This window comes from Mesoplodon mirus, assembly GCF_964341445.2.
Source record: "Mesoplodon mirus genome assembly, chromosome: 4".
NCBI lineage: Eukaryota > Metazoa > Chordata > Mammalia > Artiodactyla > Ziphiidae > Mesoplodon > Mesoplodon mirus.
In genome coordinates this window covers 36,855,195-36,882,922 of record NC_138979.1, presented here as the reverse complement: position 1 = coordinate 36,882,922, position 27,728 = coordinate 36,855,195, and the positions used below count along the sequence as shown (strand labels likewise).

Sequence of the window (27,728 nt, the reverse complement as noted above, 5' to 3'; positions counted from 1 at the left end):
CAGAATTCAAAAAGAGATAAGAAGGAAAGGGAATGTGTGATGAAGAACATGAGATTTAACTTTAAAAAAAAAGGTGAAAGTTTGCACTTAGGATATAAAAAGACTTTACAAGCAGGAGTGGGAAAGACTTAGAGGAACAGTGGTTCATGTTGAAAATTTACAGGCTCTGGATCAGTGAAATAATTTGGCTGCCAAAAAGGTTGTTGCTGGGACTTCGCTGGTGGCGCAGTGGATAGAATCAGCCTGCCAATGCAGGGGACATGGGTTCGAGCCCTGGTCCGGGAAGATCCCACATGCTACGGAGCAACTAAGCCCGTGCACCACAACTACTGAGCCTGCTCCCTACAGCCCCTGAGCTGCAACTACTGAGCCTGCAAGCCGCAACTACTGAGCCCACGTGCCACAACTACTGAAGCCCGCGCACCTAGAGCCCGTGCTCCACAACAAGAGAAGCCACCATACTGAGAAGGCGGTGCACCGCAACGAAGAGTAGCCCCCACTCGCCACAACTAGAGAAAGCCCGCATGCAGCAACGAAGACCCAAGGCAGCCAAAGGAGAAAAAGAAAAGTTGTTGCTAATTGTGTGGAGCCCAGACCCAGAGAGGTGCTAATTCAATCGTGGGCTGCTCTGGTTTGACCTCTGTTGGGGTATGTGTGTAACATTTTCAAAAGGAAATTGATAAATTGGAGAGTCACTGGGGTAACTAGCAGCACCATATCCACTGTCATGAGAAATGGCCTGAAAGGGAATTCTAGGTTCTTCATTGTACTAGGCAAGGCCTTCAGGATCTGGCCTCTGCCTAATTCACTTCCTCTCTGTTTGCTCAAGTCCTTTACACTTGAGTGACATGAATGCCAAGCTGCTTCACACCTCCATATCTTTGTGCATACTATTCCCTCATCTGGAATATTCTGTCCACCTGCCCCCACCCACAAGAGTCTATTTGTGAGTGCCTACACAATTATCAAAACCCTTCTTCAGCTTTAGTTTCTTCCTTGTAAACTGTCCTAACCAAATCCCCAGACAGAACTAACCACTCTTTCTTCTATACTTTATGCTCCGCTATGCATGGCTTTATAATTGTACATTTCACCTTGCATTGTATTTCACTTATATTCCTGTCTCCCCTGTGAGACCATAAGATTCTTGAAGGCACAGATCCTGTGACCCTTGCCTCTAGCACATGTGCTCTAGCCTGATACATGGGTAATCACTTAAACAAATGAATCAAAACTCCAAGCAGGCTTTCAGATATGTGCAGGACTGTCCTGTAGACAACTGAAGAGATTTTAATATGCCCACCTCCAGAGAGCCAAGAACAAGGATGAATGGGGGCATGTGGTCAAATTTGGCAAATTCGGGCTCATTAGAAGACAAGCCTTTAGTATTGGTTAGGACTCTTAGATTCCACTAATAGAAGCCTAACTTGAATCGGCTTGAGCAAAGGGAGAACTTTTGGGGTATGGATTCCAGGAAATGGTTGAACTGCCAAACTGCAGGAAGGCCATGGACAAAGGCGGATCACAGGAACACTTGCAACAAGGCACCTGAAAGCCATCAGGACGCTGTACCCCTTGCCTTTGCTTCTCTCTGTGTCAGCTTCCTTCTTCCTCACTACAGACTGGCCTCCTCCACACAGCAAGAAACATGGCTGCTAAAAGCTGGGACCTTGCAGCTCACAGCTTTCCACCACAGAGGGACAGGTTTTCTTTCCCAATTCCAGGTGAAAACATTTTGGTGAAGAACCTTGATTGACACAGCTTGGGTCTGATGCTTGCTTCTGTAGTCAGGGAGATGGGTACCATGAATAGACTGGCTTGAGTCAGAAGGGAGGGTGCGGGGAGTGGGGGAAAGGGAACATGTAGGATCAAGGCAGTTGCTACTGGAACCACACAGTGAAAGTGAAGGAAGAGCCATTTCCAAAAGGAGTGGGGATGTGAGTGTAGCTTCTATAACAGAGGGGTTGTACTCCTTTGCTCCAACTTTCCTTCTTTCTTTCTTTCTGGTTGCATTGGGTCTTTGTTGCTGCGTGCGGGCTTTCTCTAGCTGCGGCGAGCGGGGGCTACTCTTTGTTGTAGTACACAGGCTTCTCATTGAGGTGGCTTCTCTTGTTGTGGAGCACAGGCTCTAGGTGGATGGGCTTCAGTAGCTGTGGCACCCGGGATCAGTATTTGTGGCTCATAGGCTCTAGGGCGCAGGCTCAGTAGTTGTGGCGCATGGGCTTAGTTGCTCCGTGGCATGTGGGATCTTCCCGGACCAGGGCTCGAACCCGTGTCCCCTGCATTGGCAGGCGGATTCTTAACCACTGTGCCACCAGGGAAGCCCTCCAACCTTCTAATAATTATAACCATCCAGCTCCAGGTACTTTCTGGATGCTCTCAAGGATGTAGGAGACGAAAGAATGGGTAAACAGACTGTGGTCATTCTCAATATTTACAACCAGGTTTACACAGTGCTTAGAATTTTGCTCTCAGAAATTGTTGAATGATTGTTTTTCTGGGCATTAGGACTCAGCCCATATCCCCCTTGGGTGCTGGGAAATCGAGACTGAACAGGGTGGAGAAGGAGGTTCAATTATTCTAGAGGTGTTTACTGAACCCCTAATCTACTAGATAACGGAGAGGAACATTCTGAGGAGTGCTGGCCTTCTCCGGAACTGAGGTCACTTATGCAGGTATGTGGGTTTGGGTTTGTCTAAGTGCTGGATCAACAGCCACTGGCAAGGCCAGGGTCAGTCAGGGCTGCTGCCAGCAAGAGGGGCGGGTCCCTGGCTCCCTGGTCTCCCACTGGATCCAGGCCCCCAGGTTCCGAGCAGCTTTTCCGCCCCCTCGCGCCCCCGGCCCCCGGCTTCTTTGGCCTTCCAGGGCTTTGGGTCGCACACCCCACGCAGCTCCTTGGGTACTTCTGCACCTTCCCCTTGGCAAAGGCCGAAGAGCCTGAGCTTCCACACCTGCGAAACGGGGTGCGAGCAGGAAAGGAAGGTTGGCAGGAAGCCTGGGTCCTAGGGACCTGGTGAGGGGCATATGCTTGGTCTCCTTTCAAGAACCGCACCCCCCTTTCCCCTCTAGCTCCGGGAGGCCTCCCCGGGCAGCTGGCCCCGACGCCAGGGCGGCTGCGGGGGCGGAGGGGGCGCTCCACACAAGTCGGGCAGTGGGCTGAGGGAAAAAATAGACGGACCCTCGGGCAGGGCCTGGCGGGGCTGACGAGGCCCCCGCGGCCCGGCGCCCCTCGGCGCCTCGGAGGCCGCGCTGGCCGGGCCGGGGGAGGGACAGCAGCAGGTGACGACGGCCCGGCCCGCGGCTATAAATAGAGGCGCGCGTCTGCCGCGGGCGGGAGCGGCGGCCGGCGGCGCGGGCCTGGCGGGCGGGGGGCCTGGAGAAAGGGCAGAGGCCGGTGGCGGGCGCGGGCCGGCAGCAGCATGGGGTCGCGGAGGGCCCCCGGCCGCGGCTGGGGCTCGGGCGGACGGTCCGGGGCGGGGGGCGACGGCGAGGACGACGGACCCATGTGGATCCCCAGCCCCGCCAGCCGCAGCTACCTGCTCAGCGTGCGGCCCGAGACCAGGTGAGTCGCGCCCTGGGGGCCGGGCCGGGCTGGGGCGGCGCGTGGGGAGGGCGAAGGCCTTCGGATGGGCCCCTGGAGCGCGGGCCCGAGGCCTGGGGACACAGTCAGGCCGGACCGGCCCTCACGGCCCCTCACGGCCCCTCACGGCTCCCCTGACCTCTCATGGCCCGTGGGCCTCTAGCCTCCGGCAATGCGAGGCTCTGGGGACGAGGAAGGCCCTACTTTGGGGTGATTTCACAGGGGCCTGAAGGCTCTCCTTGTCTCCCCTACCTCACTCTCGCCCCTCGCTCAGCTACTCCCGGGCCTTGGATTCCACAGCTTGCGATAAGGAAAGCCAGAGAGGCTGACATTCCTGCCGGCTGGAAGGGAGGGGGAGAACATCCTCGGGGGTGGGCAGGGGAGAGGGGGAGGTGGGGGGCGCTAGGGGCACTGCCCTGAAGGGGGCTGCTTAGCCCCGGATTCAGCGGAAAAAATAAACGCTGCAGAGAAGGGTCTTCCTCTGGGCCCAGGACTCTGGTCTTCCCCGGGATCTCGGTGGGGGCTGGTGAGGTGAAGGGGTTGCTCGAGGTGCTGGTCGGCCCGGCCTGAGGATTCAGAGCTTGTGGCTCTGAGGAAGCCAGTTTCCCTGCCCAGTCTGGGGGACTGGGATGCCAAGGGAAGGGGCCGAAATGATGAGCCCTTTACTTCTCTTCCAAGAATTAAAGAGGTGTGGATGCTTTGTTTTGGGAGCTAGGCTACGCACCCGTGTAAAGACTTGCAGACAATAGAGGGGCATTTTGGCACTCAAAGGCACCCAGACACACAGGGACACGTTCATTACCATGGAGACGGACACTTCCTGTCCCCTCTGGACAGCTTCGTTTCCCTCCAACTCTGGAGTCTATTCCAAAGGGAATTGTGATGGTTGGCTATTGGGTTAGTGGTTGTGTCCCAGCCCCAGAACTTGTCTTACCGTAGGTTACACAGAAAACAGCCAGTCCTTTGAGAAGCTGTCTGGAGACTTCTTGTCCTCCGTTCTTAAAACAGCACAAAAACAGACATCAAGGACATTCAGGAAAAGTCCCAGGCACTTCCTCGTGGATTGGCTGAGTTCTGTTGACCTTGGAGTTGGAAAAGTTCAAATGTAACCGGAACCGGTTTCTGCATAAAACTCGTCAAATGGTGTCACATGTCTGGGGCAGGGCTGAGGGCTGGTGTTAGTGATTGAGTCAGACTCGACAAGGTCCCTGGCTGCCAGAAAGAATGCCCCTTCCTCCTAGCCACTGGCTCTATGGAAAAACTGGAATGACATTTGTATATTTACTCCAGTCCATGGTGAAGCTGATTGCCTTCCAGGAGCCTCACGCTTGTCTCACACTTGTCACAGTGATTTGTCTGGGCTTTGCCTCCTGTGTCTGGCCTTTGTCAATACCAGTGGAACAAGGAGAAGCGGGAAGCAGGGCCCTTCTCAGAGACAGCATTGGGGTGGCTTGAAAACCAGGCAGAATTGGGAGGGCAGGGGATCTGGGCTGTTAGGAAAAAGGCTGGAGAGTGGACACATGTCCACTCTCCAGCTGCCACCTGAGAAGTTGTAGATACAATTGCACATGTGATGAACGCAAAGCAGTGTGTCAGCCTGAGAACTGTAAGTGGGTTAGAAATGTCTGGCTTAAGTCCCTTTGGACCTAAGTGAGAATGTTCTTAAATGGAGACTCTTTTCATCAAGTGTTTGGAGGGGCAGGGCTGGGGCCTAAAAGAGTTCTTAATGATACCTTCATTAAGAGCGAGGGTTTTCTAGCCCAGGACTGTGGGCTGTGGTTTTGCCTCTGCCAGCTGGCCACAGACCCCCGCCCCGCCCCCGGTCCTGAGGGACAAAGAAGGCTAGGTTTCTCTTACCTCTGGAAAAACTTCTGGCCAAAGAGGGGAGACTGCGAAAGTGAATGGGGCTGTGTTGGGTACTTGGGGCGGAGGCAGTTCACAGCTGTCTATCAAGGCCTGATTCCTGTGTTAGAGCAGGCAACCATAGAGTCTTCTGTCTCTCAGAACAACCTGACTGCCTGTGGGTGTGGGAAGAGGGCCCAAGAGATGGAGGAGAAAGAGGGTCCCTTGAGGACTTTGCCAGTTAACCGTGGCTCCAGCCTAGATGAGCCCTGACTATCCAAGAATTCTGATCGAGAGGCAGGTTCTGTCCCACTCACTCTTGACTTCAGTGTTTTCAGGTCTACCTTGATCACAGAGCTGGTGAGTCATCATTCTCATGGGACCTTGGGAGGGTAAGCTGCCCCTGCGAGCCGATGGACAGCTGGGCTGTGAGCCAGGCCACCAGAAGCCTTGGCCCCTGTGTAGAACCTGTCTTCCTGTGCATACCTTTCCTTCCTCCAACCCTGGAGGGATTTCCAGTCCATAGTCAGCTCAAGGATATTTCCAGTACCCCTGGGATCAGAGGTCCAACATGCAAGTAATCCCCCCCAACTGTAGGCCCTCCCTCCTAGGGCATCCAGCCTCTAGGACCTCACCCCTATAGGAAGGTGGGGTATGGGTAAGCTAGAGTAGGTTAAGGAACCACAGTCGGGTGGATGCAGTTAGTACTAACTTGCTTCCGAGGGACACTTAGAAGTTCCAGAAATCTCTGACCCCTCATTTCTTGGACGCTCTGGTCCAAGTGGGCTCAGAGGAGCAGCAGAGCCCATGATATTTGCTATAGCTTTGTGACACCTCTTCTGTTCTGCTTGGGTCAGGCAGGTTGTCTAGGGCTTTCAGGGAAACTGAGGCAACAGGCCAGGACTTTCTGAGGGCCTTTTATGTCCCAGAATATATGAAAGCCAGGAAGAATGGGAGGCCCCAGCTACCAGGGCCAATCCTGGTCCCCCGCGCTGCCGCCCCCTCTCCCCGCAGGCCTACTTTTCTCCTTTATGAAGAGACCTTTCCTTCCTGGGCCCTGAATTTCCATTCTAAGAAATGAAGGTATCATTAAGAACTCTTTTAGCCTTTCTACCCCAACATTTGATGCCTCTAATTCTGACCCACTCACAGTCAGTAAATGGGGAGTTCCCTCCCTGGGTGAGAGCCCTGAACCTACCTCTGGCCCAGTCAGCAGCGCACAGGCACCTTCTGAAGACAAGGTGCCTCCACAGCCCAGGCCTCCTCCTGACACGGCTAATTATGTAAGGGTGAGGCCTAGAGAAAGCAGGATGATGGAGCCAGGAAGCAGAGCATCACCACCAGCCCTAGAGAGAGCCAGGGAGGGGCCCCTCTCCCAGTTCAGACCCTTGCCCACTTGCAGGTGGAACCTATCGTTTTCTGTCTGAATTAGAGAGCTGATTTTCTGCCTCTCCTTCCTAGGGAAGAAATCCAGACCCAGCAAAGGGGAAACCTCTCCACTCTGAGGAGAAAAGCAAGGGAAGTTCATGGTCAGGAAAGAATGGAGTTGGGTAGTGCCTTGAAACCATGGGAGGTGTGCCCTCCTGGCCTCCAGAGGATTTTTTAAAGCTGTGAGCAAAGGCAGCTGCATTCTGGAGCAGCAGCTCCCTCTGGGGGGCAGGACCCTTCCAGGTTGAAAGAAATACTTCCCTTCTCTCCCTCCCTCCTCTTCCCTCTTTCTCGCTCTTTCTTCCATAAAACAGAGGTTGAAGACCCACTGTATGCCTAGCACTGTGCCAAGAGCTACAGAAGTGACAAGAGCTAGGTTTGCAGGCCGGGTAGGCAGGATTTAGATGAGCAGAAAGAAAGAGGGAGGGCTTTCCAAGCAGAGAGGACAAAAGTGAAGTCTCAGAGACCAGGAATGGACCTGTCCATGCCAGTTAGGCGACAGGTCTGGTTACAGTGGAACCTGAGTATTGGGAAGTAGAGAACCGTGTGTGATGGGGTGCGAGTAGGTGAGGGAGGGGCCTTAAGTGCCCAGTCAAGGAGTTGAGACTCAATATAATGCACAGTGGGGGGATTGTAGCTTTTTTTTTTTTTTTCAGAGAGGTGGTGTGATGAGGGGTGAAGGAGAAGGGTATGGTGTGCTCATCCAATATAGAGCCACGAGGGTCTAGATCAGAACACAGCAGCAGGAATAGAAAAGGAGAAAGAAGGGCCTAGAATTATGGACTAACTGGACTTGGGAGGGAGAAGAAGGAGTCCAAAATGGCGGATTTACAGCTTCAGGAGAGTGCTGGTAGTATCCACAAACCCAGGAGCACTGGAGTGGAAGCCATGTTTTGGGGTAGAGGTTGAGTTTGGTTTTTTTGGTTATAAAGATACAGGCTGTCAGTGGTCAGAGATGCACACAGAGTTCCATTGAGCAGACTGGACTGCTGATAACGAAGGGAGAGCTATTCTCATGGTGGGGACAGACTGAAGGGAGTGAGTGTGGTTGGGTGGCCCCTGAGATCTCCCAGAGAGCAGTGGAAGATCGTGGCCCTAGACTCCACTGGAGGTATTTGTGTTAGGAAAAGTGGAGGCAGAGGCAAAAGTTGACTCATATCAAGTGGGCTGGATCTCCACTAAGGGGCAGCTCTGTGTGAGTCCTCACCCCTCAGTGGCCTACACAGCCCCTAGCTGGTGTCCACTTTCAGCTGCCCCGGGGCAGGAGGGATGATCAGGGCCTCTGAGTGTAAAGGGCCTTGTGCTGGTCTGACCAAACTGGGTGCCTCCTGGCTCCTGTTGAATTAACTGCTTTGTTCTTCTCCTCTTCTTCACTCTCCCAGCTGGTTTGCCTTGTGTGGTCTCTTTAACCATACTTTAACATATTAATGGGTGTTCTCCAAGCCACCTGTCTCCTTCCCAGCCTGTGAGGGGATTTCCAGGAACGGAGGCTCTTCTCCCCATAAAGGCAGACGGTTGAAGCAGGAGCTGCCCCCAAGCTGGCGTGCTGCGGAGTGGGGAACCCTGCCAGGAAGCTATAAGTGATTCAGGGACCTGGGACACACCTTTCTCAAAGCTCGGCCCCTGGGGGCCTTCTTCCTGCCTAACCATTTCCCTGGACTCTGTTGCATTTAACGAGCTCTTGGTTTCAGATACATTGTGTCGGGTGGTGAGGCCACTTGCTAACTGGAGCAGGCCAACTAAGACAGCTGGTCCCTTTTAATAGAAAAGCCCTTGGGCCCCAGATGGTGGCCGATTAATACTTTGCCGACTGTTGTTGATTTCTCCTCCTCCTCTCCTTGCTTTTTTGACCTAATGATTCCATTTGCTGTTTTTGCTTAGCTTATCAAGCAACTGGTTGTCTCACCCCAGCTCTGGAAGGTAAATGCACCATTGCATTACATTTCTCTGACTGCTTTTTTTCTTGTGTCTGGGCATTGAGGGGCCTCTGGGTGACTGCTTTTGCACTAACCAGGCTGCATGGGGTGAGGGGAAGGTGGAGGGTGGTTGGGGAGGGTGTGAGAGGGCACTCACATGAGCATGGGTCTCACAGGGGCCAGAGTTGATGCCTGCATGCACCATCTGAAAGGGGTGCTGGGACCCAGAAATAGGCAAGGGTCCCTGAGATGCCTGCAACTGTATCTCTGTGCCCCTGGGAGAGGCACCATGGGACCAGAACAGAGAACCACCAGTCATGTGCCCCATTTCTCCCCCCATCCTAGGCCTTCATGGTTTTTGTAACCACGTATCTAGGTTTGACACCTTATTGTTTATCTTCTAACCATGGCTACTTCCTTAAAAAAAATTTTTTTTTTTCTCAGTCCCATAAGCTCTCCTTCTGTCATCTCTTTCTCCCAATTTCCCTCTCCTTTGGCTCCTCTCCACCTCTGCAGACTGTGAACCCTGTAAGGTCAGGGAATACCATGTTACTGTATTCTTGCATTAACTTGTTCTCTGAATCTGCTTCAGAGACAGATCGGGGCCTGAACAGGCCCACGGTCCGGGTTTGCCTGTTGAATGACTGTCCTCTTGCCTCCTTAGCTGGGGACAGCTCTCCACCCCTGGCTGAACTGACAATTATGATCAAAATGGGAACGTTTCCTGGCTACTTCCAACCGCTTGGGCCTCATCCCCGACCCTGGTAGATTTGGGGAGAGTTGGCTACAGTTTCTTTACACAGAGAAAGATTTCTGCATAGCTAACTGGTTTCGGAATAGCTAATAATTAGTGCCTACCATGTACGTTTCCTGTGATAGGCAAGAATACTGAGAGACCTTTGTTCTGGGTGGCTCACAGTCTGAAGGGGTAGAAGAGAGGGTATCACAACTAATTCAAAGCAGAGTGTGGTAAGTGCTCAAAGAGAGAGGGTCTTGGAAGTCTATTTAAAGCAAGGTAAATAACCAAACCTAAGGGCAAGGTTAGGTTCCTTTGAACGTGTTGAAAACCAGTGGTGATTCTGGTGTTCTATAGAGACACATGATTAGGCTGTGATATCCTTATGAAGTCACAGAATTAGAAGGACCTGGAGGTGTCAGGGTGGGACCAGACCATTTTCAGATGCATGGACTTCCTGGCTTTCCAGGGCACAGGAAGCAGCAGACTCAGAGTCCATCGCATGTCTGAGTGGTTTGGAAAATGGGAACAGAAAGTGGGTGACATTCAGTAGAATATGATAGTATATGCAGTGACTCTCCCTGTCCCCCCAAATGTACCCCAAATCCACTCTCCCAGAGGACATTCTTCTAGCTATACTTTTCAGCAGTTAATATAGTTAATAATATAGTTAGGACCTAGTCTGGAAAGTTTGAGAAGATAAGCATTCTTTCTTATTCAAAAAAAGTAATGAAATAACATAACTGCCTGTTGTTGAATATCTAGTGTGAGCACTGCAAATTCTCTTGAAGCATAATTTTCCTGTTTTCTCACTTACCCAGTAGCTTATTTTCTTAGATTTGCCCAAGCAGCTTCACCCCTAAGAGTCTAAGCTGAATATGAGATCCAGGCTCATGTTCATGAGTAGGGTAGGATTCAAATTCTGTAGGGAGGACATAATTAGGTATGTTTTGAATTAGTTGCAAAATCATAGAAGTCTGATTACTTTTGGCCTGGACTTTCCTTTAGAAACTGTTGGTTGGGATTTGGTAATCCCCAAAGTCAGAAATTGCTGCTAGTACGAGAGCAGCAAGAAACATTTTCAGATGTAATTCCCGAGTGTCAGGGAGTTGATAGTCTAGGTCCTGAAGGACCCTCTATTTTGAATGGATTAAAAGGGAAAGGAAAGGTCAGTAAGTTGTAAGAAGACAGTTCTTACAACCATCTAATAGGTTACTTAGGTTCCAGGTGAGAGTGTGGCCAGGGAGTGTTATGGCAGCCTTAACTGCAGTCCTGACTCAAGGGTTCAGGCACGTGAGAAGTTGGAATCCCCTTTCTGGGTAGTCTTTGTGGGGGAGGACTCCTGTCAACTGCTCAAAGGCCCAGGCATCTGCATTCCTGTACAGAAACCATGGCTGGACCCCCTCAGTCCAGAAGTCTTACTTGATTCCAGATACTCTTCCTGGGATGTGACCTTTCTCCTCAAACTCAAGTCCAGAATGATAACCACAGAAATGATAAATTGAATGTGGGGCCCTCCCCACAAAGTAGGGTATAGCTCCTATTTGCTTGTGTTCCCACAGACTCTTACCTGCCCCTGGTGGAGAGATTACAGGCAGACACACACTGCCCGCGGGCGACTACCCCCTCCTCTGAGGCTCAGAGAAAGGCAGCTCTGAATGATTTGTCTTCCCCCAACACAGTTTCTCCTGCTCCCCTTCACGTTACCCCTTGCAGTCCTCCCTGCTGCTCACAAGAGGGCGTGTGAGTTGGGAGGGGGAGGAGGGCTGGGCACGGCTTGTGCACCACACAACCTGGCTATGTGGTTACACGTCACGCCTAGGGATGCACTGTGCCTCTGCTGGCCCATGGAAGGGTTTGGCATGGTGGTTTGCTCGTGTGTGCAGGCAGGAGAGGACTGTAAATGCTGAGCAGTGCTGCTGAGTCTGTGCTGGACTCAGCGCACAAATGCCCCTGAGTTCTGGAAGATGGACTATCATGAGGGAACTGGAAGCCCTGGCTTTTGCAGTGGTGGATCTGTTTGTGATTTGGCGGTCTTGCTGGTTGGTCCTGGAGCTGCCAGCCATGTATTCACTTGAGCATGTGGATCTAAGGGGGGAGCAAGGGAGCCATGACTGGCTTTCCACTGGAAGTCCATAGCCCTCTTTAGGCTGAGAATTCATTTGAGACTTTCTTTTCTGATACTCCTAGGAGCTAGAGGCCACCATTGGGTCTAGACCCCTGGCATTGACCAGCTTATTCTTTGTCTACTATGGGCCTATGCTCACAATTTCAGGGGCTTTTCTTCTGAGCCTAAGCTTTAGGAGAGGCCCCTGAGCTCCTAGGACCTATGTATACATGGGGTTGGCTGGCTTTTCCCTCTGTGGCATGAATGGAGGCTCTGCTTTGCTGGGGTCTGCATCTCTGAGGCTGGGCCTATCCATGTGTGTGTCTCCCCCATGCACGAGCTCCCCTGGATATGAAAGGTGGAGTGTGAAGCAAGACTCCACAATAAGGATGGAATGGGGGTGCCAGGACTGGTGGTCTGGCATGCTCAGGAGTCTGGTCCGTGGCCAGATGCTGCCTACTGTAATGGGTCTAGGTCAGGATCCCATTCAGCCCCTTGGTAACTTCCCTGCTCCCAACCTGGCCAAGAGGCCTAGGCTCTCTGGAGGAAAGACTTGCCCAGGTGCTGGAGCCATGGCCACGAGATGACGGATGGACATGGTAAGATTTAAGCTGCCTTGGACACCAGGGTGTGGCATAATGCGGTGGAGGTGGGAGAAAGGCTGCTCTGAATAGTTCTTTGCCTTTCCTAGGAGCACCTTCTGCTCCATCATTGCTCAGCTAACAGAGGAGACCCAGCCGCTATTTGAGACCACTCTCAAGTCCCGGGCTGTGTCTGAGGACAGCGACGTTAGATTCACCTGCATCGTCACAGGTAATGAGGCCATCTGTATGATCCATGCCAGGGCTGCTGCACAGGTCAGGGTCTAAGGGGGCTGTGGGGACAGGCATGGAGAGGGGTTGACTGTGTGCACAAAACTGTGCAAGTTGACATTTGTCTTCTTAGCTTTCTCTCCAGTTTCATCTCCTTGTGTGGGCTGGGGTCCCTTTCTCCTCCCATTCTGGAGCCACATATACACCCTGCTCTTCTTCAAAACCTGTCTTCTGTAAAGGTTCCTCACCCTCAGGCATACATACACGACTGATGAATCTTATTCCAAGGAAAGAAGCTCTCCAGTCGAAAGAGGTGTTCAAGGCTACTCCTCAAATATCCCCATTTTACAGTTGAGTAGTTTGAAACTTGGGAGTCTCAAGCCTGAGAGACAATAATGTATAGTGATTCTGACTGCAGACCCTGGAGACAGACTGCCTGGCTTGGAATGCTGGCTTGTCCCCTTTCCAATTATGTGACGCCGAGCACCTCACCTGCAAAGTGGGGACGATAATAGTATGAATACATGCAAAGCATTTGGAATAATACCTGGCATACAGTAAGTAACGTATAAGTGTTAGAAGTGAAGACTATCATGTGTGCATTTCACTGAACTCCGTGGTGGAATTTGAAGCAACAGTTTGGCAGAATAGGAAGCAGAGAGATACTCCTTGGAAGGGAAGGATAAAGGGGTGAGGGTACTGGGAAGCTGGCCCTGGGCATTGTATCCCTCCCCCAAACCTCCCAGCAGTGGCTCCATTGCACTAACCCAACCCGCTTCAGGGCCTGCAGGACTCACCAATGGGTGACTACCTCTCCCAGCTCTGCAGCCACCAGGTCAAGATTCCCTCCAAGAGCCCATTTTTTTCAGTAAATCAAGGGCGTTGGTGGTTTCCAGCTATGACATGCCCTGATTCTGGGGAACCTGTCTGCCCCAGCCAGCTAAACATCTTCTCTGGGACTGGGTTCCCCTGGGCAGTTTTCACCTTGCCCAGAACCCTCTGTGCTAAAAGCTGAGAACACTTCTGAGGGATGCAGAGATGCACCTGCACCCCTTAACTTTGTACAGCATAACACCTTTTGCAATGTTTATCTGTTTCCACTGTTGTCAAATTCTTACAAAACCCTGTGAAGTCAATGCTATTATTAGTCAAATTTTACAAAGGAGGAAACTAGAATAGGTTAGGTGACTTGCCAAAGCCCACAAACCTGGTGAAGAGGAGAAGCTGCTTTTGCTCTCTGCAGCATCTGATGCTGCTTGCTTATGCCTGCTCTGCTATGTTACTGTGCTTCTCTGCTTCCCCTCACTTATCTCCTTTATTTATTTATTTATTTATTGGGTCTTCATCGCTGCACATGGGCTTTTTCTAGTTATGGTGAGCCGGGGATACTCTTGGTTGTGGTGTGTGGGCTTCTCATTGCAGTGGCTTCTCTTGTTGTGGGGCATGGGCTCTAGGCACACGGGCTTCAGTAGTTGTGGCATGCGGGCTCAGTAGTTGTGGCTCGCGGGCTCTAGAGCGCAGGCTCAGTAGTGTGGCGCACGGGTTTAGTTACTCCGTGGCATGTGGGATCTTCCCAGACCAGGGCTTGAACCTGTGTCCCCTGCATTGGCAGGTGGATTCTTAACCACTGCGCCACCAGGGAAGTCCCTCTAATAGCCTTTTAAAATAACTTTCCACAAGATCATTGCCATCAGTACCCTGTCAGTTACTTTCCTTAGAGACATCCCTATTCTTCTATGTGAACTGGTGGCCTTTTAGGTCTAATACACAGCTGTTATACTGGGTCTTCCCTTTGCCTTTCTTCTGGGTTTGATTCAGTTTCCTGGATCTTATGTCTTCCTTTTTCTTGGCTTACTCTGGCTTTATTGAGCTGCATCCTCCAGTGGCTTCATCAGGTCCCAAAGATGGTACAATAGCAGGAGGCATTCTGATGACAAGCTCTCAACCTATCTCTCCTTTGAGTCCCTCTGCTCCAGTATGACTTAGTTATTCTCTGCGTCTGGTACACAGTCATCACCCTAGGATCTCCCTTCATCATCATCCTGTGGATTTCCTTTACCCCTCCTGTAATGGATTTCTTGTTTATTTGTATTCCACATTTGTCTCTTTCTTGATTTACATCCTTGTTTTGGTAGCTTCCTAGGAGGAGTACATGGTAAGTAAATGTTAGACAACTTGTGTCTGAAAATGTCTTTTTTTCCTGCTTTACTCTTGATGGAGAGTTTGGCTAGGTATAGAATTCTAAGTTGAAAATAATTTTCCTTCAGAATTTTGAAAACATTACTACACTGCCTGCTTCCAGTGTTTCTGTTCAGAGCAAGAAGACAGTTTGATTCCTGATTCTGTGCATGAGACCAGTTTTCTCTCTGGAAGCTTTTAAGAGTGTTTTGATATTTCATAATGATGTATCTTGTTACGGGTGTCTTCATCCAGGGGCATGCTTGGATGCTTTCAGTCTGGAAACTGATGGCCTTTAGTTCTGAGAAATTTGAGATTATTTTGATGTTGACTTCTTCCCCCTGTTTTATCTGTTCTTTCTTTCTGGAACTCCTGTTATGTGCATATCTGCTCCCCTGGACTCATTCTCTTATTTTCTTATCTTTTCTTCCCTTTCATCTATTTGTCTTTTTGTTCTTTCTGAGATTTCCTCAGTGTTATATTTCAACTTTTCTTTTGGGTTTTTAATTTATAAGAGCTCTTTTTTAATCCTTTTCTAAAACATCCTGTTCTTTTCATGAATGTAGTATTTTCTTTTAATTCTCTGAGACATGTAATGATAGTTTTCTAAACGTTTCCTGCATGGTTTGTGTTTCTTCGAGTTTGCTTTTTTTCCTCTTTAATTGTTTTGGTCCTTAATCTCCTGTTTATAGGCTTTCCTCAGATATCTAGGAATCTTTGGTTGTCAGATAATGAGTAAGAGCAGGAGAAGTTCTGGTTGGAAGTTCTGAGCAAGTAGGAGGGGCCTGAAACCTTGGGTCTTCACTCTAGGGTGATCTGGCTACCACTAGAGTTGGGAACTGACAAAGTGAGTTTCTTTAGTTCCTTCCTCTTGGACTAGCCAGATTCCCTAGTGAGTATTCTTCTAGTCTCTTGCCTGAGTTTTCTGGAAGCTATGCAGATGAGAGGATTGGGTGAGCTCTCAGCATAAAGCATTTATTTATTTTTATTTTTTATTTTTAAAATAAATTTATTTATTATTTACTTTTGGCTGCATTGGGTCTTTGTTGCTGCGTGCGGCTTTCTCTAGTTGCGTCAAGCGGGAGCTACTCTTTGTTGCAGAGCTCAGGCTCTAGGCGCGTGGGCTTCAGTACTTGTGCCTTGTGGGCTCTAGAGTGCAGGCTCAGTAGTTGTGGCGCATGGGCTTAGTTGCTCCGTGGCATGTGGGATCTTCCTGGACCAGGGTTTGAACCCGTGTCCCCTGTATTGGCAGGCGGATTCTTAACCACTGCGCCACCAGGGAAGCCCAAACATTTATTTTATAGATTCGTTTTTCCATAGAATATTCATGCCCTCCACCGAGCTGGCTTACCCTCAGGGCAAAGTTTTACCTTTCCAGTTACTAAACTGCATCTTTGGACATGGGGGGAAGGAGCAGTTAGTTACACAGTGGTATGGAGTGGGTGAGGGGATCCAGAGATCTGACTGTTTTCCACGCCTCTTTTTACCTTTCCTTCTTTCCCTTTACCCCCAGTCCCAGAGATATCTGGTTGCCAGTTCCTATGCCCTTTGAGGATTTTCTGGTGTTCAAAGGGTAGTTCTCTGTTTCTCATTGGGTTAAGCTGTCTTGGGTCTGCTAAGTCAGTTTCTACTTGTCCATCTGCTTTCCAGCTTTCAAAATGTTGTTGCTCCTGTTGCTCTCCTTGCCCTTATTCTCCCATTTTTTAGTGGCTATATATATACTACATATATATACACACACATATATACACACACTTTTTTTTTAATAAAAAAATCTCATTAGTGTAGCTTAGTGGGTTTGGGTGAGAGAGTGAAAATAGGTGGTATGCTTATGCTGCCTTTTTACCTAGAAGCCTGGCAAGTTCCTTATCATCTTTCAAGGCCCAGCTCAAACAGCTCATCCTCCAGGAGGTCATCTCCAGCATTTCCACAGAGAGCTCTTGCTCTGTCTTTCACAGTATAGCTTCTTGGTCCATACATCTCTCTCCCCAGTGAGACTGTGAGATCTGGGGGATAGAGCACACACCTGACACATCGTGCCTCTGGAGCAGGCACGAAGAAGGCGCCCAGTACATATTTGCCAGTATGACCACAGTGACCCTGACTGTGTGGACAGCAAAATCAGTGTCTTTTCCACTTTCCGCATTGCCTGTTCATTGCAGCTGCAGCTTTGGTGCCTTGACAACAGCAGCTGCTGTGGGGGCCTCCCTCCTTTCCTTCTTCCATTCTGTCCTTTGTAGCCATGGACTCTGAGAGCAACATGCTGAAGCTGACATGAGTCTGACTTACAGAGTCTTGGAGTATTTTACTGGATGCCCCCAAGGTCATCATGGGAGTAAGCTTTTCCTTGTCTCAAGCCCAACTCAAAGGAACAAACTTTTATCCCCTCAATTGCCATATTACCCATGTCTCATGATGACCAGCCAGGCCCGTGGTCTTCTGCTCAGGAGCACCTGCCATGATGAGATCTACGACTCTGCTGAGCAAGGCTGTAAGATTTCTAGGGCTCTAGCTATCTCTAACATCCACACCTTAGTCCACTGTCGTACCTAGTTCCCTCCTCCCCACTCCTCATCCCCACGTATATAAAAAAAATCTCAGGTTACCTGAGTCTTTTGTAGCAGATTAAGAAAGAAGTCTGTGTGATCACCATAGTACACTGTAAATAAGCCTTTCCCAATTAACAAGGAGAAAAGGTAGACTGTAAGAGAGGGGCCAGGGGGAGGGGAAAGCATTATGCAGAAAGATCAGAGAACAAAGGAAACAGGGCTAGAAACTGGGTCTCCCCTCTGCCCCCATCTGGAATGGAGGATGGTGGATGGGTGTATGGCCCAGACTGGCCTTTGTATGAGACTGGTGTGGTGATCCTGGCTCGTCCCATGGAGATAGAGTGACCTCACTTCCTCCCACCCTGCTGGTAGCACTCCTTGAATGAGGTTGTGATGAGTCAGTCTAAGCAGGGCCCTGCCAGGAGTAGGTGATGCTTTCGTGGTGGGTCAGGACCTAGTCCAGGTGAGGAAGAAGAGTCTGTGCCAGTGCCCCTGCTGGCTGAGCTCTGAGGGAAGCCCTTTGGGACTTGGAGAAGTGGTATATGACCCTGGGGTTCTCCCCTCTCAGAGTGGGCCTATGGGGGATAGCAGGCCTTGACTGGACCTTCTGGCTCCTGTCTCCCCCAGGGGCCCCTCTGGCCAGAGTGCAACTGTCCTCCTTGAGGCTGCCCATCTCTGTCCAGCATGGTGACCCCTTTCCCCCACTCTCCTCAACTCTGTTGTAGATTCTATGTTAGCCTGTGTGTGTGTGTGTGTGTGTGTGTGTGTGTGTGTGTGTGTCAGGCCAACTGGACAGAGGGACTTAGCCTTTAGACAGAACCAAGTTCTTGAAGAAACTCTTTTTAGAGAAATAAGGCTAAGATAATGACTGCTGGGGGCAGAAGCTTACATATTAGTCCCAGAGTCCCCAGTGGAAAGAGCAGTGGAATAAGGAAAAGGACACCAAGGGCTTTGTCATGTGCCAGCTGTGTGACCCTGAGTAAGTTACTTGATTTCTCTGAGTCTCATCTTCCTTTTGTGTAAAAGGAAGGGATTGTGTAAAAGGCATTCAAACACCTGCCTTACCTGTTTTATAGAAGAGAGGGATTTGAATTTTGGCTCTTCTGTGTACCAGCTGGATGACTTTGGGCAGGAGCTTTAATTTCCTCTTCCTTAAATTGAGGATTAATAACAGTACATTCCTCATAGGATTTATGAGAGGATTAGATGAGATAATACATGAAAAATGTGCAGGTCAGCACCTGGCATATAGTAAGTCTTCAGTAAATGTTCACAATTGTTTTCACAGGTTTGTTATGAAGACCAAATGAAATTCTATATTTGAAAGCTCTTTGAAACCTCTAAATTTACATTCACCATTATTCTTCTCCTGAATCTGAGCTTCTCCCAAATGGGAATGGTGAGGATGAGGCTGTAAGTCTCCAAGCTGAGTTCTGGACTCAGGCCTGCTGGCCGTGGAGCAGAGGTGTCAGTGCGGGAAGGGGAAGAGGGAAGGCCTCAGGCTTCAGTGCTGCTGTGGGCTCTCCTGGTCAGGACCAAGTGTGTGTGTGTGTGCGTGTGCGCACGCGGACACATGTGCGTGCCAGCCTGTGGGCACACACACGGGCACACTTGTGTGTGCAGCTGGGAGTGAAGGACCTCCCTTGCTTTTGTGTGTTTCAGAATACAGTTCGTATTACCCAGGGGACAAAGAAATGTTTTCTCCCCGAATAAAGTTGTTTCCAGAATCCATTGTTGCCGTGGAGCCCTAAGCTGTCAGGTTGGCCCCCACCTAGTGAAGAGGCACCAAAAGGTGGCATGGGGGCTGAAGCCCCAGCCTTGTGGCTGTGGGGTCCGTTCAGCGTTCCCTTCTTGCCCCATCCCTGCCCTGTCTCTACAGCCTGACTGGACTCGGATGCCCTGGAGGCTGAGGCCTGACTGGGCAGATCATGGGGCAGGGAGGCTCTGAGCCGGGCCCTTGTAGGGATGAGATCACCCCATGGGATGGTGAGGACACGCACGGTGATGTAACCAAGGGCCTTAGCTCACTGTGGAAACATGGAGCTCGCTTTACAGTCAGGGCTGCCCAGAGTTTATTCCTGGCTGACCCAGCTGCAACCTCACCTCCCTTGCTCCCTACTCCTGTACACAGTCCCCAGTGTGCCCTCTGCTTTCCACCCCACACTCCACTGTTGTGGTTCCTTTGTCAGGCATGCCCTTCCCACTCACCTCTTGTTTGCTCACTTATTCGCTTCCTCATTTACTCACTCATCCAGCAGATTTTTATTTTTATTAAGTAACTACCCTGTGCCAGGTGCCATCTTAGGTGGTAGGGATACGGAAGTGAAGGAGAGATGATGCTGACTCACATGGGACATAAGTCTAGGAGGGGAGACAGACAAGGGGATAGTCAGTTACAGTATTGTGATTAGTGCTATGAAGGGGAAGTACAGGCACTGAACACACGTTTTCTGAAATTCTACCCACCCTCATAGCCATTTCAAATGCTGCTCATGCCATAAAGCCTTTCCTGATTCCCCAGCCAGAGGTGCTTGTTCCCTTCTCTGTACCCTGAGCCGTTAGTGCATTGCTTCATTCATTCACCTATAAATACTTAACGAGTGTTGATTCCATACCAGGCACTATTTTAAGAACTGGGGACATAGCAGAATGACACGGACAAGTCATGGAGCTGTTCTTTCCCCAGGGAGTTGGAGAAGATGGATGTAAACCAACAACCCCATCAGGGTATAATATGTCAGGCAGCAATGCATTCTATGAAGAAAAAGAAACATAGTAAGAGGGCTAAGAATTTCCAGGGAGACAGAGTCGCTGTCTCACACGGGGTGGTAAGGAAGGCCTCTCCAAGGAGGTAACGTGTGAACAGAGGCGGGAGGAATCCAGATGTGATTCTCACCTGCTGTTAAAGGCCAGCCAGCAGAGCCGTGTGGCAGGGGTACCGCAGGCAAGGCAGAGAGCGGGAGGAGCTGAGGCTGGTGCGCTAGCGCGGCCCACGTCATGAGGGCCTTAATGACATGGGAGCTACTAGGGTGTTTTGAGCAGAGGAGTGCTATCACTTGACTTTATTTACTTCATTTTATTTGTTTTTGTTTTTGTTTGTTTGTTTGTTTTTGCGTTACGCGGGCCTCTCACTGTTGTGGCCTCTCCCGTTGCGGAGCACAGGCTCCGGATGCACAGGCTCAGCGGCCATGGCTCACAGGCCCAGCCGCTCCGCGGCATGTGGGATCTTCCTGGACCGGGGCATGAACCCGTGTCCCCTGCATCGGCAGGCGGACTCTCAACCACTGCGCCACCAGGGAGGCCCCTATTTACTTCATTTTAAAAGGCTCACTCTGGCTGTGCTGAGAATGGGCTGAAGAGAGGCCAGGATGGAAGTAGTGAGATCAGCAAGGAGGTTGTTGCAGAAACTGAGGTGTCAGATGATGGTGATGGACCAGGTTGGTGGCGGGGAATGGCAAGAAGTGATCAGATTCTGGATACAGTCTGGAGGAAGGGCCCGTAGAATCGTCTGATGGAGTGGACATGAGGAAAAGAAAAGAATAAGGGATTGCCTCCAGGTTTTTGGCCTGAGCCAAGTTAGAAGGATGAATTTGCCGTTTACTGATATATGTGGGACTTGGCTTGGAGAGGGGAATAAGGAGCTTGGTTTGGAACTTGTTAAGTTTGATACCTATTAGACCTCCAAGTGGAGATGTCAGGTATGCGGTCAGAAATAAGAACCAGGAGTTCAGGGGAGGTCTGGGCTAGAGTTACAAATTTGGGAGTCAGGAAGATACAGCTATTTAAAGGCTGCAGGACAGGATTAGATCCTCTAGGTTTTATGGCTAGAGAATGGAAAATGGTTCTGAGGCCTGAGCCCTGGTCTATCTAACACTTATAGTCTTAGGTGGTGATGGTGGGGGAGCGGTGGAAGAAAGAGATTAGGAAAAGTGGCCAGTGGAGTAGGAAAGGCACCCAGAAGGAGTGGCATCCAGGAGCAAGTGAGGAAAAGGTTTCAAGAAGGAACGGTAGGGCCTCCCTGGTGGCGCAGTGGTTGGGAGTCCGCCTGCCGATGCAGGGGATGCGGGTTCGTGCCCCGGTCTGGGAGGATCCCATATGCCGCGGAGCGGCTGGGCCCGTGAGCCATGGCCGCTGGGCCTGCGCGTCCGGAGCCTGTGCTCCGCAACGGGAGAGGCCACGGCAGTGAGAGGCCCGCATACCGCAAAAAGAAAAAAAAAAAAAAAAAAAAAGAAGGAACGGTAGACGAAGCTTAAGAAACGCTAGTGGACTTGGCGATGTGTGACTCATGGGTGACCTTGCCAAGAGCAATTCTGGTGTAGCGGTGGGTACAAAAGCCTGATTGGAGGAGGCGGAGTGAAGACAGTGAATACAGACAACTCTTTCAAAGAATTTCTCTATAAAGGAGAGAATAGAGAGATGGGGACAGGAGCAAATGGGGGACGTGGGGTCAAAGAAAGTTCTTTTAAAAGAAGGGAGACAGTACAGAGGCTTGTATGCTGATGGGGATGATATAAGAGAGGAAAAGCTTGATGATGCAGGAGAGGAGGAATGATTGTTGGAGAGATGTCCTTGATGGGCAAGAGGAGATGGGATGCAGTGAGGCATGGGGGTAGTGTATCCATAGACAGTAGGGAAGACAGAGAATGTGTACCCAGATACAGGTGCATCCCTCCCTTGTGTGGAGACCTGTCTTATCTTTTCTATAGTACAGTCGGTTCCCTGAGAGCAGAGAGCTATCTGTCAAGCTCCTATATCTTCATAACCCTTGCTTGGCAGTCAGCACACATCTAATCTATATGTATTTAAGGGAATATATGTTAGGAGTCTTTAATTTCTAATAAACATTGCAAATTAATTGGAGTCAGCTTAAGAAATGAAGCAGAATTTTTTGGTAAGGCTTAGATTGGCTTCTTATGGAATTGACAAGTAGGAATGTAGCTGTGCCCAGGCAAGGAATGGAGCCAGTATTTGGAAGGATACTGGGACTCTCTCTGTCTTCTTTTTTTAATTTTGGCTGCACTGGGTCTTCGTTGCAGCGTGCAGGCTTCTCTCTAGTTGTGGTGTGCAGGCTCAGTTGCCCTGCGGCATGTGGGATCTTAGTTCCCTGAACAGGGATCGAACCCACGTCCCCTGCATTGGAAGGTGGATTCTTAACCACTGGACCACCAGAGAAGTCTCTCTCTCCTTTTTTCTTATTCTATCCTGAACATCAACTTCAGTTTCCATCTCACTGTGGACCAGCTTTGTCTGCTTCTCAGTCCATGTGACAGAATATAGCTGTACCCCTTCCAACTTATTTCCAGACACTAGGGTAGACTGTCTCTAGGTTCCAATTCCCAAATACTAGGTCAAAGAATTGGATTAGATTAACTGATTATGTGTCCATTACTGGACAAATCACCCAAGTGTCCAGGGAGGAAGGGACATGTGATTTTTACAGTTGGAAGCTCTTTGTGAGTGGGGCTGGAAGTCCAGAGAGGAGGGGCTGGGAAGATACCTCAGTCAGTTTCACAGTAGTGAATGGATGGGAAGGTAGGTGTGGATGGATGGATGGATGTTTTAGCTGTGTCATCAAATAATACTAACAGCTCAGGAACCTGGAATGAGAGAAGGAGGGCTCTTGGCAGCGGTGTTGATGTTGGGTATTGGTGAGAGACCTCCGAGGATAGAGCCGTTACTACCGCTGAGGATGTAGAACAGGCCACTGAAGAAAGGAAGCTTATTAATACCAGCCAAAGCTTTCTGGAAACTCCTTGCTTCCCTTCTTACCAGAAGCTAGGAAGTTTCTCCTCTATATTTGCCTTCCAGCTGCTGAAGGGGAACAGTTTTAGGCTTTGACAGGGCCTAGCTTCTAAAAATAAGCTGAGCCATATGATAGCCCTCTTCTTCCTACAAGCCCCAGGGGCAGGTGGGCCAGTCCAGTCTCTTCAGGTGGTCTGGGGAAGCCATGGCATCCTGTTCTCTCCTCCCACTACTTTGGAACTGGTCTCCCTGCAACCCAATCTCCTGCTTCCCTCTTAGGATACCCAGAGCCACAGGTGACCTGGTACAAGGATGACACAGAGCTGGACCGCTACTGTGGCTTGCCAAAATACGAGATCACTCATCAGGGCAACTGCCACACACTGCAGCTCTACAGGTGAGGGAGAGGGGCCTGTTCTGCTCTCTCTGCCCTCCTGAAGGTCCTATGGCCCAAGTCTGTCCTTAGAAATGGAGTCAGCTGGATGAAGACGCCCAGGCAGGATCTGGGGGTGGAGGCGGGGTTCTGCAGCTAAGCTGAGCCACCTGCTGAAGCGTGTCTGCCTGCCAGTGTCTGGGATCTCCTGAGGCCAGGGCGGGAGTATTTCTGACAGCCAGAGAGCTGAGTGTAACCAGAGGGGATCCTGACCCATAGCAACATTTTCCATGAGGTCAGCTTCCCAAAAAAGCTCCTGTGTCATCCTTACTTCACAAGGGGCTGTGTGGGTCACCTGCTTCTGAAGGGAGCTCTCCTGGGCCCCAAGTCTAATCAGTCCTGGAACAGCATGACCTTGGCCAGCTCCCACCCTCTTGCCAGCCTCAGTTTCCTCAGCTGTAGTGGGGAATTTTGGAGGTGGTGCTGTCGGAGGTGGGGCGTGGCAGTCGGGGCAGGGCTGGCAGTGGTTGGGGCGGGGCGCTCAATTCTGCGAGGCTCTGGCTGCGAGGATTGGGGGCTCTCACCTCCCATCTCATGCTCCTGCCTCTAGGTGTCAAGAAGAAGATGCCGCCATCTACCAGGCCTCTGCCCAGAATGCCAAGGGAATTGTGTCCTGCTCGGGGGTCTTGGAGGTGGGCACCATGACCGAGTACAAGATCCATCAGCGCTGGTTCGCCAAGCTGAAGCGTAAGGCTGCGGCAAAGATGCGTGAGATCGAGAAGAGCTGGAAGCACGGGAAGGAGGCCGTGGAAGAGGCCGACACCCTGCGCAAGCTTAGCCCCGACCGTTTCCAGCGGAAGCGGCGGCTGAGTGGGGCCGAGGTGCCAGTCCCCTCGGACCCCACCCGGGAGGTCGAGAATGGGACACCGGTGGCTTGGCAGGAGGGAGAAACGGAGCCTGGTCAGCACCCAGGTTTGGGCCTGATCAACAGTTTTGCTTCTGGAGAGGTGACCACCAATGGGGAGGCTGCCCCTGAGAACGGGGAAGCTGGGGAGCATGGCCTGTTGACATACATCTGTAAGGCCATGGAGCTGGGGCCTCAGAGAGCCCCCCAAAAGGAGTCTGGGGCCAAGAAGAAAAAGAAAGATGAGGAACCTAAGCAAGGTGTGCGGAAGCCAGAAGTAGAGAGGGCAGCTCGAAGCCAACGTTCCTCTGAAAACTGTGTCCCCAGTTCAGACAAGCCTGACTCCTGTGGGACACAGGGGCCCATGGACATGGAGCAGGTTCAGACCCAGCCCAGGGGCAGGGCCGCACAAGGGCCTGTATCCTCTGGAGCAGATGGCACCAGGAAGCCAGCCTCTGCTGTGGGTACTCAAGACCAGGCCCAGAATGCCCCTGTCCCAGGCCCAGACCAGGAAGTGTATTTCTCCCTGAAGGACATGTATCAGGAGAGCACCCAGGCAGACAAGCCTCAGGGGGAGGAGGGGGCCCAGACCCCCAGTGTGAGGACACCTGGAGAGATGCCCTCAGGGAAGGTATCTAGCAAAGCCAGAGGTGAGAGGGAGCCTGCTGTCCCTGGCCAGCCCACGCCCTCAGCCCCCGAGCAGACTAGGCCCTTCAACAGGAAGAGATTTGCTCCTCCGAAGCCCAAAGGGGAGCCCACCACCAGCTGCAAGCCTGATTCTTCCCCAAGTCAAGATTCAGAACTTGGGGCTCAGAGCTCAGGGAAGGCCCCACCTCAGGCCTCTGCCCAAGTGCCCACACCCCCTGCCCGGCGGAGACACAGCACCCAGGATAGCCCCCTGCAGGGGCAAGCAGGCCACAGGACTCCAGGAAAGGTAAGTGTGGGTGTTGGGTGCCTGGAGGCCGCTCGGGAAAGATGACCTCATGGAAACTGTTGCTGCAACAGCTCGGCAGCCAGTGAGCAGTGGGATATTTATAGAAGGGAGTGGGGTGAGGTGGAGTGCTGGCCAGGAGCAGGGGACCACAGGCCTGGGCCTCACCCCAGGCAGTCCCCAGATGCCAGGCGTGTGGGCAGCACAGCCTGACTGTGACCATCTCCTCTGACAACATGGAAGTTCACTGTCAAGGGGACTATGTCGCAGAGCAGGGTGGAGGAAGAGGATGTTCTTTGGGGAAAGAGAATGGGGAGACTGAGGAGTGCTCTGTAGTGTGCAGTGAGCCTTGACCTGGATGCTGATTAGAAGACTGAAAAAATATCCACTGTCCAGAAAATTCTGACTTGATCTGGGGTTTTATCTAAGCTTTCGGAGTCAGGTATACCTATGTGCAAATCTGACTATTCTTAACATTGTGTGATCTTGGGCAAGTCATAAAACCTTAATAAAAACAGTGCCTACTTCATAGGGCTGCTGTGAGAATCAGAGTGCTTGGCCCAGGGCTTGGTGCGTGCTAAGAACAAAATAAACGGCAATAGGTCTGAGACATTACAGTGGTGGGAGGTAGAGGCAAACTGTTTTCCCTGAGAACAGGAGCGCTGGCATTCTTCTGGGGATCAAGTAGCCAACAGAGGACAGAGGTTTTGTGTGGAGACAGGGGAGGGGAGGGCATCCAGGTGGCAGCATTAAGCAGTTTGATGGGGAGAGGGGGCAGGGGAAGAGGGAAGAGGGGAGCGGGATTGAGAGGATTAACAGAAGGGAAACAGTTGATCCCGTTTGGTCAGCATTTCATGTTTCAGGGGCAGAGGGCAGGCAGTATTTCACAGGAGTGTAGAGAGAAGGAGTGTTTTAGAGTGGGGCAGAAGGAAAAAGTGTATCAAGACTGGGGGTGGGTTGGATAAAATAGATGGGATGTACTTATACTAAGAAATGATTGGTTGTGGGCTTCCCTGGTGGCGCAGTGGTTGAGAGTCCGCCTGCCGATGCAGGGGACACGGGTTCGTGCCCCGGTCCGGGAACATCCCACATGCCACGGAGCAGCTGGGCCCGTGAGCTGTGGCCGCTGAGCCTGTGCGTCCGGAGCCTGTGCTCCGCAACAGGAGAGGCCACAGCAGCGAGAGGCCTGCGTACCGCCAAAAAAAAAAAAAAAAAAAAAAAAAAAAGAAATGATTGGTTTTTTGTCTGAAATTCAAATTTAACTGGGTGTCCTGTATTTCTCTTTGCTAAATCTGGCAACCCCAAGTGGAGACAGCATTTTGGCGGGAACTAAGATGAAATTGTTTCTTGGGGCAGAGGAAGCAGGAGCATGGGTCCCAGGAGACAGGAGGAGCAGCTGAAAGCAGTGTTTCACAGGGGTCAAGGCAGAAGACAGACGGCTTCTTGGAACAGTGAAGGGAAACATGAGGGACAAGCTGCTGCAGTACCTCCTGGAGGGCAGCGGGAAAAGGATGCTTCCTGGAGAACAGGGAGGGGCTGCCTTTCCCACAGAGAGAGCTGTCATGGGGGTAGGAGGGAGAGACCAGTTTCAAGGGTGGCCAGGGGAGATGGTTTTATTTCAGTGTGTGCTGAGGGTACTGAGGTTAGTCTGTGGGGACGGTAGTTCAGAGGTCTTTGGAGTGGGGTGAACCTCAAACCAGACTCTCTGAATCTGTTCATGACTCTCAGCCCCTCATGCCTGGTCTCAGGAGATTTCAGCAGCTGCAGTGGTGAGTTCCTAGGAGCCCAGATGGGGCCACTCCACATGCGGACAGCAGGGCATATGGTAGGGATGGCCCTCCTGGGCCCCTAGGAAGCGCATTTGGGAAGAGATCTGGCTGGCGGCCAAGTCTGTGAGTGAATCTGGCTTCTGTGCCCACAGCGGCAGGGAATACCACAGCCAGAATGGCTGCATCCTCCTGACAAGGCCCTCCTTGCCTCTCGCAGGTGGGACAAATGGGCTGGGGCCCTGCAGGCACAGGAGGGGCTGTCTGTAGAGGTTCTGCTGTTCCTGCAAAGAGCTTGTGTGGCCTTTTTTTTTTTTTTTTTAGTACTTAAAAGAATTGTGAAATGTATCATACATGTGAAAAATGCATTTAATATCTATATGTATTTTTGAAGCTGTTGCTTTTTAGTAGCTGAATTTGATTGGTTTTTCATATTCTCATTCTACCAAATCTTTTTTAAAAAATCTTATTTTTTGATTATGAAAGAAACACATGGCCATAGTAAAAAATATGGGGGAAAATTCTAAAAACTGAAAGGAAAAAGTAGAAATTCACCTATAATTCTACCATCCAAAGACATCTTGATATATCTACCAATTTTTCTGTATATGTATTTTATTATTTTAAAATTTGATTTACATTGTTATTCTGATTCAGTTTTATATTCTGCTTTCGTTACTTCTCATTATTTCATGAGCAGTTTTTCATGGTTCCTGAAAATTATCTGAAAAACTTCATTTTTAGTGGTTATGTAAGATGACACAATATGCATATTTTAACCATTTTTCTTCAATAGTGTTTATGCTTTTCTTCCTTATTCCAAGGTTAGTTAAATATATATCTGTATTTTTATAATTTTTGTTT

The 27,728-nt window shown here is 50.7% G+C and overlaps 1 protein-coding gene across 1 annotated transcript in view; it reads left to right on the top strand.

Annotated features, from left to right (window-relative positions):
• Positions 1-3,419: 3,419 nt before the first annotated feature.
• Positions 3,420-27,728, top strand: part of ALPK3 (alpha kinase 3) — a gene marked incomplete at its 5' end in the record, with an annotated part of 48,427 nt that continues 24,118 nt past the window's right edge. Inside the window, 4 exons of the mRNA XM_082617713.1 lie at positions 3,420-3,562; positions 12,301-12,422; positions 23,170-23,287; positions 23,874-25,101. Coding sequence (XP_082473839.1) covers positions 3,420-3,562; positions 12,301-12,422; positions 23,170-23,287; positions 23,874-25,101 — 1,611 coding nt within the window. The remainder of the gene's footprint in view (positions 3,563-12,300; positions 12,423-23,169; positions 23,288-23,873; positions 25,102-27,728) is intronic.